The sequence below is a fragment of the Chenopodium album genome, chromosome 23 (genome assembly GCF_948465745.1).
Source record: "Chenopodium album chromosome 23, dcCheAlbu1.1, whole genome shotgun sequence".
Taxonomy (NCBI): Eukaryota; Viridiplantae; Streptophyta; class Magnoliopsida; order Caryophyllales; family Amaranthaceae; genus Chenopodium; species Chenopodium album.
In genome coordinates this window covers 28,917,533-28,931,036 of record NC_137856.1, presented here as the reverse complement: position 1 = coordinate 28,931,036, position 13,504 = coordinate 28,917,533, and the positions used below count along the sequence as shown (strand labels likewise).

The 13,504-nt window shown below is 34.8% G+C and overlaps 1 protein-coding gene across 1 annotated transcript; it reads right to left on the bottom strand.

The window, feature by feature from the left end:
- Positions 1-1,648: 1,648 nt before the first annotated feature.
- On the bottom strand, positions 1,649-13,172 carry LOC145606656 (la-related protein 6B-like). The gene is made up of 10 exons (XM_081662465.1): positions 12,300-13,172; positions 8,593-8,674; positions 7,896-7,990; positions 7,664-7,735; positions 7,432-7,511; positions 5,265-5,364; positions 4,807-4,854; positions 4,651-4,719; positions 2,819-2,968; positions 1,649-2,306 (listed from the first exon to the last, which is right to left on the bottom strand). The coding sequence occupies exons 1-10, from the start codon at positions 12,921-12,923 to the stop codon at positions 2,043-2,045; spliced, it is 1,584 nt and encodes a 527-aa protein (XP_081518591.1). The 5' UTR covers positions 12,924-13,172; the 3' UTR covers positions 1,649-2,042.
- Positions 13,173-13,504: the final 332 nt, after the last annotated feature.

Sequence of the window (13,504 nt, the reverse complement as noted above, 5' to 3'; positions counted from 1 at the left end):
AACTAAATTTTGCCTTGGACTGCAAATTGAGCACTTGAGTCATGGTATTTTTGTCCATCAATCAAACTATACAGAAAGAGTTTTGAAACGATTCTTCATGGACAAAGCAACTCCAACCAACTTCCCAATGGTTGTTCGTTCTTTGAATATGAAAAATGATCCATTCAGACCCCGAGAAGAAAATGAAGAGATTCTGGGTCCAGAAGTACCATACTTAAGTGCAATTGGAGCCTTAATGTACTTAGCTAACAATACTAGACCCGACATAGCTTTCTCTGTGAATTTGTTAGCTAGGCACAGCAATGCACCAACATATAGGCATTGGAAGGGAGTTCGACACTTACTCCGGTACCTACGAGGGACACAAGATCTTGGTTTATATTACCAACCAAAACAAGATGCTGCTCTCATTGGGTATGCAGACGCTGGATACTTATCAGATCCTCAAAATGCCAAGTCACAAAATGGATATGTGTTCACTTATGGCGGCACTGCAATATCATGGAAATCAACAAAGCAGACATTGACCGCGACATCATCAAATCATGCAGAGTTGATAGCCCTCTATGAAGCAGGACGGGAATGTGTGTGGCTGAGGTCGATGATCAGTAATATCCAAAAGGAGTGTGGAATGAACACAATAACAGAAGACCCAACCATCATCTTTGAAGACAATACAGCATGTATCGCTCAAGTAACTGAAGGATATATTAAGGGAGATAAAACGAAACATATTGCTCCAAAACTGTTCTTCACACATGATCTGCAAAAGGACGAGGAAATAAATATCCAGCAAATTCAGTCTTGTGAAAATCTTGCCGACCTGTTCACCAAATCACTTCCTTCGAAGAAATTTGAGCAGTTAGTTCACAAAATCGGAATGCGACATCTTCGTGAACTATGCTGAGATCAGGGGGAGTATTATATGTACTGCACTCTTTTTCCCTTCGATCAGGTTTTTATCCCACTGGGTTTTTCCTGACAAGGTTTTTAACGAGGCAGTACACCAAAGCATATAATACAATAATATCGTTGTACTCTTTTTCCCTAGCTATGGTTTTTATCCATAGGGTTTTTACCTAGCAAGGTTTTTAATAAGGCAACTTACACCCCATTTCATGTGAACATTCAAGGGGGAGTGTTGAGAAAAATTACAAGTGAAGTTCACATGAGCATGTAAACTAGTACAATAATTTGTAACAAAGTACAATCATGCAAAATATTTTAATAAGAAAATTTGCCTATAAAAGGCAAGTTCACTATTGTGAACTACACAAGCAAAAAAATAACCGGAGTAATACTACTACACTACTTTTACTTCTTTACTTCTCTTACTCTCCAACATCTTTCTATTGGTAAAATATTTAACATCTTTTTTTTTTTTCTAAGAGCAAGAAGCCCTTTCCAAATGAAAAAAAAAAATTCAAGTTTATTTTAAGCCTAATTTACAATTTATGGTTATTTTAGCATCCTTTAGCTAATAAATGAGTAACTTTGTCATATAAACGATGGGTATCATTATCATTTCACTTTTTTCTTAACAAAAAAAAAGGTGGTTGATCTACAAATTTTGTAAATCAGCCTGATTTAATTGGGTCTAACAAGAGCAACTTGGTATTTTAGATCATCTCTAGCCGAGAGAGAGAGAGAGAGAGAGGAGGCGCCACAAATACATTACTTGCCTTTCATTGTAAGTTCTTCATTCACATCTCTACAGGTATATAATCCGAAGTTCTTGGTCTACTTTCTACATTTTTCTTTCTTTTTTTTACCCCCTTTCAGAAGGGGAGAAGGGGGTTCATAAGAACAAATAGGCAACATACATTTTCGACATCATCTTTTCCTGGAAGCAAATGACACTCAAAGCACAACATAGGATTAAAAGCCAAACCAACAGTTCGCTCTACAACCCTGCCATTAACCCACAAACAGAGCGGCAAAACTCCCCCTCACAAGCACCCAACACACAGCCACACACTGACATCGGAAGCACACGAAACTGAAGAAACTCAGCAACCAAATGTGGGGCAGGAGGCTTATTTTTAAGCAGTTGTATTGACAGCAATTGGCCTCCCTCTGCCCATAGAAAACCCTCTGGTACCATCAGGCATACGAGGACCAGGAGGCTGCTGCTTTGCTACAATAGGGTGCTCTGCGTTCATTGCATTGTTCACAGGTGGGGAGCCCACATGGTGCCCCCTATTATTTTGGTGATGATTATGATGACCCCTTCCACGCCCCTTTCCGCGACCCCGATTACGACTCTTTTTCTGCCCACCCTCTTTTTCTAAGATTGGCTCCTCGGCCTGTTCAATGACAGAAAACTCTAATGATCAGCTGCTATAGATATATATATAAGAAATTATTTATTTATCAGCATATTGCAACATCATTTGTCAAGGCCAGTGAAAAAAACACCATGAATATACCAACAAGATAACAGAGATTCTAATCCGCAAAGAAAGAAGATTCAAAATTTGGAAACAGAATGAAATAAAAAGAATCTCTGGTATCAATTCAATTCCATTGCTATTCTCTACTTGACCAGTTGTATATAAATATCATAGAATCAATTAGTTTGATTCAAAAACATTTTTTAAAATATAGCAATGCCTTTTCACCACCAGGGACATGTGGACAATTGGATTTATACTTCACGATGACAAAACAAAGTACTCCCTCTGTTTCATTATAGAGAAGCCTTAGCCAGCTAGCCCAGTTGACAAGAAAAAAGTGGATACTCTGGGACTAAAAGTGGATACTCCGATGACAACATCCACATGGATACAAGTTATAAAGAGAAGACAAGAATGCTTACTTGCTCATGAGAGTGGACATCAGAATGCCCAGAAAGGTTTTCTGATTGTTTTTCATTTTGGTTCTGCTCAGACGTGGATACATCTTCTTCTTCACATGTAACTTCACCTTCATTCCCAGTTTTCTTTCCTCGCGCTTGTGCATTCTTAGACTGATAACACCAGAAAAAACAAAGATAAAAATTATAAGAAAACCAGGGGCATTAACAAGTAATATGGAGCTTAGCAAATTCATAAATTCACATGACATCTATACAATGTAAACTTCAATACAAGTATAACTCATCAAGTAATATTTCAAAACAAATGCTGTAAACTAGAGCTGTATCTTTTAACTGGATATTTATCCCCAAAGTAAAATATAGGTCTAGTTTGCAGTTTTATACTGGAGATAAAAAAATTGATAATAAATAATTGTTTTCATGTGGATCTTTAGGGAAGGCCAGGAAAGGATGATGTGTACAAGGGAATGACAGTAATGTACACAAAATGGAAAAATTTATTCTGGCCAAAATACATATAGGATTAACTAGTATTCCAGCCATTCTCGGTTATTCAAATTAATAGTAATTGAAATATAAAAGTCTCTAGAAAAATGCAACTTAATAGTCAATGATAATAATAAGTTAATATATAGATAATGGAGTTCCTAGGTATATTAATGATTTTACCAAAATAAAAAAGATAAATAGGGATAAAGTAGAGTTTAGGAGGGAAAATTCCCTCTAAAATACTCCACTTTAGTGTAGGTATACAAGGGAAGAACTTTATGGAACGGACTTGATCAAAAAGGAAGGAGCATTATAATGAATGGAGGGACTGAACAAAGTTGAACAACTAGCTACGGGTGTTCAAAAATTACCGATCCCATCCGAAAGTACAATCCAAAATTTCGGATATCTAATCTGGTTTTTTGATTTCGGATATTTCAGATTGAATAACCAAAAAAAATTCGGTTTTTGGATCGGATACAAGTCGCGAATTTTGCGAAAATTTCTATGACCAGATCCGAAATTTTCTGATTGGATTTGCATCGTATTATCTCCAATCCGAAATTTTAGGATATTCAGATTTTTGGATCAGATCCGGTCCGATATCCAAAAATGAACTAAGCTACAGCTAGCACTATATACCTATACTAATGTGGAGTTCTTTAAAAGGAATAATCCCTCTTAAACTCTACCTTATTTTTACTTTATTTTTTTAGCAAAATAATTATTGTGCTTAGGAATTTCATTATTTATATTTATTATTATGATTGAATTTTGATTTAAATTTTTCTAGAGACATCTATATTTCAATTACTATTAGACCTTGTTTGGTTGGCTAAATATTTTGTGGGAAGTCAAAATTCCTTGACACAAAAAAGTGAAAATGGGGGCAATGAAAATTCATGGGAATTTTGACTTCCCACAAAACATGGGAATTCACTTACCTTACCCCCCCCCGTTGGTAAGTTGAAATTCCCATGGGAATTTACTTCCTCCATTCTTAACCAAACTTATTTGCTGAATTCCCATGATTTTGATGATAGAATTTATTTCCCACAAATTGAGATTTCATGGGAATTTACACTTCCCTAATGAACCAAACGACCCCTTACTATTGTATAAATTTCAAAAACCGAAATTAACTAGAATGAGCAATATGCATCAACAGACTCCTCACTCACTAAGCAATTCTCTGTTGCAGTGCAAGAGATTATATAACTCTGTAAAATAATGACTATGAAACTACAACCTACAATGCTCAGCTTAGGACCTGCGCACTTAGAAAGGATCAGAAGAGCCTTTTAGAAATGAAAAGAAGGAAAAAGGTGTTAGGAAACATCTACCACAGGTTTAAGCAGTGAGCGAACTCTCAAGCCATTCCTCCAGTTACCCTCATCATTCAGCTCAACAATCTGCAAAAGGCAAAAGCAACTGTAGTAAGTAAAGGGAAAGCAAGTTTTCTAAGAGAGAGAAAACCTGAAAAGTGATCAGATTCATACCGCTTTTTCAGCCAGCTCAACTGTTTCATATTCCACAAATGCATGCAGCTAAACAAAAGAAACAAAATAGTTGATCAAAACAACAGCCATTAGAATATTAGATCTGACAAATTCCAGATTAACTTCAAATGTTCCAGTACAGTTTGTTGAGCACATTTGAATCATTATTTTAGCTACCATAGTATATTACAACATCAAATTGGTGCCATGGAAAAAATATACTCACTTTAAGTACCAAAGTTATATAGTAATAAGTTAATAACAATGTAAGATCCCTATCAAATTTATTTTGATATTTTTCGTACTTTGTATCAAGAGAATCAAAGGAGCATTGGTCAAGTTATCAGTCATAAGGAATATTATCTAGATTTAAGACGGGAAAACCAAGAAATTAATTATAAAAAAAAAAAATGGTACAAGGATGTTGCATCCCAAATGAACACAAGACCTTCTATTACCTTGTTGCAGTACAGCATATTATCAGTTTTTGATGGCCTAGATGCAGAGGAAGCACCATTGTTGGAAGGTTGAGGCTGACAGGTACGAATACTCTTCACACTGGAAAAGGAGAAAAAAACTCAATTAGATTCATAGAAACTTTACTTGAAACTAAAACTCTCTCTGAAATATATTCATTGTGATTCTTCCAATCAAGTTCAAAATATGTTCATTACAAAACTTCTAATCAAGTTCACTAGTAGTTGTGCTATTTAGGTGTAAGGCTATGTTTAATTGACCTATTATTGTGTTATAATCTACACCTTAAAAGGTTTCAAAAAAAAAAATTTTTACACCTTAAAATCCCTCTGTTCCTAAATAATCACATAACCTGCCCTATTCAGCTGTTTCGGAATGACTGAATCACTTATATGGCAAGGTCCTACCCTTTATTATCATTAATTCTTTTTTACCCAGGGGAACCCACTTTCTCCACTTGTAGATTATAAACTATAATACTACTTTCCATACCCCAAACACAAGCTCTGCTAAAACTACGTGTATCAGTAACAGAGGGAGTAGTATTGTTACAAAAACAACAATCGACACCTTAATCCCAAAGATGGGGTCAACTACATAAACCAATATTTAATCTATTATACTCTTCCTTCCAATCTCTTCTATCCAACATATATGTTCCTGCAAACCAAACCTGTTCATGTCTTTAACTTCTTTCATCCAAGTCATCTTTGGTGATCCCTTTATTGGTGGATCTTATTACTGCCTGACATGCCAAAACCAACTCAACCAGTTCTCCCCTTATTTTATCTTCCATGACCGCAGCTCCAACTTTCCTGTGCTAGATATTATTTCCTTTGTTTCATATTAGTTAACGCATTTCATTTAGGTATGGTTGGCAACGCATACTTTAAAATATAATACTACTTACCTTTAATTATGTATTATGACAATGTTTATTTCTTAGAACTAAATCACAATAGAAGGTCAAAATTAGTCATGTAAATAGTGCACAAAGTCAAAACATGTCAACTAAGAAGAAATGGAGGAAGGTTTTATTTTATTTTATTTTATTTATTTATTTATTTATTTTATTTTATTTTATTTTTTTTTATTTTATTTTTTTTTTTTTTTGAGGAGGAAGTATTATTCATAAGAAAAAGCAATTTATGGTATTAGAGAAAGCAAAGTACATCAAGAGGACAAGCTATCTCCCTTAAAGAATAATTTTAAAAACCCAAGCATATAAAGATGCTAACAAGGTAACCTATCCCATGACAGATCATGTGGAGCAGCACTGCCATAGTAAACTTAGTAATTCGGCTGTAGCTAGGTGCTTTATAAATTATAATGTAGCCATCACAGCATTTCTCCACAGAATCTTTTCCCTACCTCAAACATTCAAACATTCAAAACAAATCTGGAAACCATATTGTAACCATTACTGCATTTCTTTACAGAATCTTTTTCCTTCCTCAAACCCTATAAAACAAATCTAAAAACCAGTCCTGTATATTTGAAGGACGTACGCACGTATGTAAGCAAGTATGGCATCAAACCACAAGACCTATGCTACTCCACCACCATTTTCCTGCCAAAGCTATATGTTTCAGATCACCCTCCCAAACCCCAAACCTCTCATGGAGTCTTAGACTTTCTAAATCCCAGCTTGATAATCCTTTCAATACTCAAATACCATTCCAAACCCCAAACCTCTCATAGAATCATGAACTTTCTAAATCCCAGCTTACATGATAATCCTTTCAATACTCCAGAAGCTCCAGGCAACAGAAAATCCAGCATCAACTTCTCAATCTTAATGGAGGGAATATGACAATCATCTTTTTTATTTACAATCTATTACTTATTGATCACCCACTAGCCAAAGATGGGTTGTTGTTTCAAAGTTATTGAAGATGCAATATTTCCCATGCTACTTACCATGTACAATTAATTTGCTTATCATTCATATATTTGCATAATAATAATTATCTTATCATTATATTTGCATAAAAATGCTTAATATTATTATAACTATTATTCATGATATCATTTGGGTTAAAATCACAATAACACACCCAAAAAAAAAAAAAAAAAACTGATGTGAAATTATTATTAAGTTCCAGATGGTAATTATGAATTGTAAGCCTTTATCAGATGCTTAAGTACCTTCCCACAGCAGAAAAAACCTTCATGAGCTTCTGGTGACAATGATCTTCAGGTAAATTTTCAGCTACAATGATACGAGCCTATACATGAATGCCAATAAATCAGAATCATCAGATGTCAAGGAAACCAAGTCTACAGATATAAGACAGAAAACTTTCTAGTATAAAGGTAGAGCCCATCAGTTTATATAGAGATATAAAAAGCTTGCAAACATATAAATCTAACGCCATACTTGCAGCTCTTCCATATCAGACCCAGTTAGAGGATGCAAGCGCTTCACTTTCTTCCCATCTTCACTAACTACCTGAGGAGGCAGATAGCCATACAAGATCAGTAAGATCAATGAGAAGCAGGGTGGACTAGAATAGAAGATACAACAGCAGAATACAAAACCATGATAAATCATAAAGCAATACCAAGCATTCACAAAGAAAGGAAGCTATCAAGAGAGATTTAGGACTTACAAGCTTTGTTGAGCTCCTTAGTATAGCTGCAAGCTGAGAATTACTGCTTATGAGAGCCTTAATCTTCTTAAAAGATGCAACCACTGATATTGGTACTATATAATTTGTAACCAGGAAAAGGTCAAGAAAACAGGATAATTCATAAAAGTAAAAATACTTCCAAAAGATTAACAAAAACAGAATGTATCCAAGGAAAACTCTACAGCACAGAAGCGATGAAAGAATGTCACTCATCATAATAAAAACAACTTATTGAAGATCCGGAGTTGGTTAACAGTGTGAGGAGGTTGCAAAGTCCAGGGTCTAACTAAATTAAACACGCAATGTTAATGGTTACAAAGTTGGAGCCAAGTCAGCTTGCACTTAGTTCAATTGCATTTACATTCGCTCAAGTAAAGAAAGATGTGAGATTTTAAGCAAGTATTAAAAATTGAATGCGCATGTTTTTTAACCGAAAATGTGCAACATTAATTTAAATTATTTAAGAGCGTGCATCTTTTTATTATCAAGCTAATTATTTTTCCCCAAGAAGTAGTCCTTTTACTATACAAAGGGGAAAAATGCACATCGATTTAAAAAAAAAAATGCATACTTCTTTTCAAAAATGCAGTTGCATCCTTGTCATTAAAATAAAAAAGTAAATCCCACTAGATCTCTCCCCTATAAAATAGATGATTAGAAGGTACAACAATCATACCAAATCCTTCAGGATCCTTGTTGATGAACCTTATTAGGTGATCAGTAGTAGCCAGGTTCACATCACTGAAGTAATACTCCACCTAAAAATGCCTCCTTCCGTTAGACTGTGAAAGACCCAAACAACGAAAAAAATGTGCTATTTGTTGCATATTAAAAATACATGGAAAATTGATTCAAGGACAAGAAAATAAACCTACATGAGAGTTAAGATAATTCATAGCAAACGAAATTATGTTCAAGTTGGAGTGCAAATGATAACAAAGGTTGCACATATCCCTCAGCCTTATTGGATGAAAAATATACAATTGAGTCCTACACTATGTTTAACTTCACCTTATTTAAGTATCTTATACATATTTTAGATTAGATTAGGAAAAAAAAAGGTTCATATTAGACTAGAAAAACTACTATATCTGATACTAAATTGTTTTAAATGCAATTTTTTATTGCTAAATTTCTTTAATTTTGCAAAGAATTTTTTTACAAAAACTACGTATTAGAAGAATACACATTGATACAAATCAAATAAGACCTAACTTGATACATTTTTTCCCTATAGATTAGTGTACATATAAGGTCAATGTTTAGTCAAATCAGATACTTAGATTAAACAAGTTAGAAAAAACATATTCACATCGAATAAAATATAAGTTCACATAGGATGAGAAAAAAAAAAGATGAACTAAACATTAGACTTTATTGGACATTTCCCCTCTATCATACAGTTTATTAACCCCTTACGGATTGTTATTACTCTCTTTCCATTCAGTAGTTTTTCAAAAGGGTAACTATTATCTAATATAATTTACCACCTTTGCGATACATCAATAGTTATAAGAAATTAAAGTTAATTAAATCATGTAATAACTTTTTTTTAAGTAATAAAGAATTACCAAGCTGTGCTAAAGAGGGGCAAAGACAAAAAGGCTCATACTCGAAGTTTCGAGCTACTTCATCATAAAAGAAAATTCAAGTGGCTTTCTTTCAAAATAAAAAAATAAAAAAAATAAATTCAAGTGGCTTTCAAAATTTAAAATGTGACTTTCTATGAACTCAAAACCTTAACTCCTTTTATAATGAAATGACTTGTCCGCAAAATTAACAAATGTCAAGTTTTCCTCAATAGTCAAGACTTAACACTAGATTCCAGCAACACAATAGCTTCAAAAAAAGAACTTAACCTTCACAAGAGCAATATATACAAAAAATGCCTATTATTCTATCTTCCCAAGTCACCAAGTGCATCACCAAATACCTAACAGAACCATCTTCCATACTTTACAAGCCAACAATTCTTCATCCTTATTTTCAAAAAATAACTCAACATTGACAGATTGACATGAGCAATCTCTAATTCTCTACAAAAAATGCCTAGGATTTTATCTTTCCAACTGTATCACCAAATTCGTAACAGAACCATCTTCCACACTTTAGCAAGCCAACATTTCTTCATCCTTATTTTCCAAGCTACAAGAACGCCCTTTGATAAACAAGATAGTGCCAAAAACAATCTAAGTTTGAAGAGTTAGGATGCTTAACTGAATCTTAATGCCTCTCGTTAGATCAAAAGAAATCATCACTAGCTTCATCATAATTCAATTTATTGAAAGAGCAGTTTCTTTCATCTAACTATCACCCTTCCTCACCAAAACAAAATATGACATCTTATGGTAAGTTTCCTACACCTAGCGTCCAAGATGGTTCAAATAGTAAGTTCTGATATAAGGTTCTTCAAGATGAATATTAGAACCATACCATCAACTTAGAAGGATACATACATAATTATAAATCACATTCTTGAGGAAATTTTTTCCTCTTGCTGCAATCATAAGTCATAAGAAAATTAATATACACAAGAAGTAGCAGAGTGATATAACTTAACCACTCAAGACTGGGACAATAGCAAAATAAGTTAACTCTTTCCAAAGCTATTTCCTTCCAATTCCAATCCGCAAATCTATTTAATTAACCAGCCCATACCATGGCAACTTCAATCAAACAAGCTTATCAAACTTTCTTGCAAGCAATGTTGTGTTAGGACACAGTGTGTCAAGCCCATATAACTCCTACTTTATGACTCAGAGAATTTTGCAATAACAGCACATATAGCTTCCTAGTTTGCACATCATAAATACCTATAATGAATTAGATTTGAACATTCACGCATCCCAAAAACATCAAACATTGTTAAACATACTTTGCCACACATTGCAATGCAGCAAGAGAACTTCTAAATCCATAAGCCTAATGAACTTGCTTATCTTTGACATGCATTGCATAGCCAACAATATTCAATGGCTTCCTTACTATTTTTTAACAAAACACTTTTACTAATTTTTTACCATGATTCCTTCTGGACATGATTTTGAGATATAAGTCATATAACACTTACCATGGTGGGACATCAACTTCAATTACTTTATTATACAAAAACTATACTTCAAATGGAAAATTAGTCAAATTGGTATTTAAAAAAACAATTGTTTGCCATATTGGTATAAGAAAACCGCAAAATTATTGGTAAATTTAAAATGGGGTGCATAAGGAGTTAAGTTCCTTCATTTCATATGTTCAACTTGTCATAATTACAATTCACTATTTTCCTACACTCCTATATTTTCCCTTTCCCGACTAGAACCAAAAAAACTTGGTCTACTTCAATCATTTCTTACCACACTTTACCAATTACCTGCCCACACTAAATGTGTCTATGCCTATAAACAGTACCATCACCCAAATTCCCAAAATCATTAAATCAAGGCTCCACTTCATAACTATGCAACCGAGAAACTTCCTTGCTCTTAATTTTCATTACATCAATCATTATTCACCACACTTCATTAATAACCTGCCCACACTAGATGTGTCTATGCCCATATAAAGCACCATCAGCCAAATTCCCAAAATCAAGGCTCTTCTTCATGATTATGCGACAGAGAAACTTCCTTGCTCATAATTTTCTTTACATCAACACAAAAACAGCCAAACAGAGAGCCAACTACGGACATACCCAAAAATCACCAGATTTACCACCCAAGGTATCAAAACTCTAACAGTGAATGTCGTACGGGTGGCGTGGAGTAGATGTAGCTTTATTTAATTTAGTACTTTTAGTCGTGAGAGTGGAGAGGGAAAAAAATCTAAGTGTAAAAATCGTAAGTTGGAGGAAAATAGGCATGATACTGCTGTATTCTTCAAATCAAATTTTACAACCCAAAAATGTATGTATATGCCTTTCATTTAGATTTTAATGTACCAATGCCTACGATTCTTTTATACCAACATGGCAAAGAAATGAGTTTTTAGTCATACCATTGAATCAAATGTTTACTTCAGCTACATAAGCAAGATACAATCTAACAAGCCTACCCGAGTATCTGTTGAGCCAAGATAATAAATCTGTTTAACCAAAATGATTTTGGTATAGAGCTAATGAACTTGGGCATGACCTAGACTAATTTTGATATACTAGCTTGTAAAAACGCTCCCTAAGAGATTTGTAAACATGAAAAATGCCATCAGATAATACCAAATTCAATTCGTAACACAACATTAAAATCCTAATTTAGCAACAATTTCCCAAATACTGCTAAAACCACTAAATCATACTAATTTGCCACCATATACATAACATTGAACAGTAAGTCAGCTTGATATAAACATACAGATTAACATTAGCAAAAAAAGTGATTAGCAAGTACACACCTGATTAATGAGTTTCTGAGTATTTTCATCAGACAACCCATTATGATTCTTTGCTGCACCATTACTCCCTTGCCCATGATCCTTATCCAACTTATGCCCACCTTGACCAGCCCCATCCTGCTGCTCCCCGCTTCGATGATGCTTCCGATGCGAATCATTCCGATGATGATGATGCTGATGATCATGATGATTCTGATTATGCTGCTGCTGCTGGTGCTGGTGTTGCTGATGCTGCGGATGATGGAGATGATTCAAGTGAGGCAACGGAATAAGCGGAAACGGCGAGTTGACTTGCGGCGGAGGCGGCGGCGGCGGATAAACATGCACCAACCCCGGCGGCGGAGACGGCGACGGCGACGGCGAAACGATCATCACTCTCGGATCACCACCACCAGCAACACCACCAATTACCGAGCTCGGCGGCGAAGGAATCGTCTTCTTCGGCTTAAACTCCGGCGCTTGAGCATTCAGTTTACTGAACGACGAGTTCCGAGACAACGACGATGAACCTGAGTCTTCTTCAACGGGTGATACAGTTTCAGGGGGCATGGAATCGGCTAATTGAGGTTGATCGGGAGGAGTAGGAGTAGAATCTAGGGTTTTTTCTGAGGATTGATCCGCCATTGTTAGGGTTTGGAAGGGTTTAAGGGGGAGAGATTGACTCCCCCTAGAAATGGAAAGACGAAAATTGGGGGAAGAGAGAGAAAGACAGTAGAGAGAGAAATTGGGGTGGAGGAAGATCGAGACACCGTTAATGGAGGTTTTATAGGGACGCCGAAGCCGGAGGATTGTGGAGGAGGAACTGGAGTGGGCCCCACTCAAATTTTTTTTTTTTTTTTTAATTTTAAATATTTTAATTTTTGATATTTTTATTTTTTTTATTTTTTATTTATAAAGAAAATTGAAAAGAAATGAGAAGTGGATTGAGTTATGAGAATGATTGGTGGTGCAAAGATTGATTGGGACAAAGGGGTAGGGACCCACTAATAAGAAGAGGGGGTTAGTGATGAATAAATCTAAGTAGTGTGGTGTGTGTTTTATTTGATTGTCATTAACTCATAATAGTGGAGATCACATCATATAATTTCTATTTTTTGGTTTTGAATTGTTCTCTCTTTTGATTGAGTTTTGTACATGTATGTATATAGCAAAAGTTAATCCTATCTAGAATGACGTTATCCATGTTTGAATTTTGTTTAAAGTTT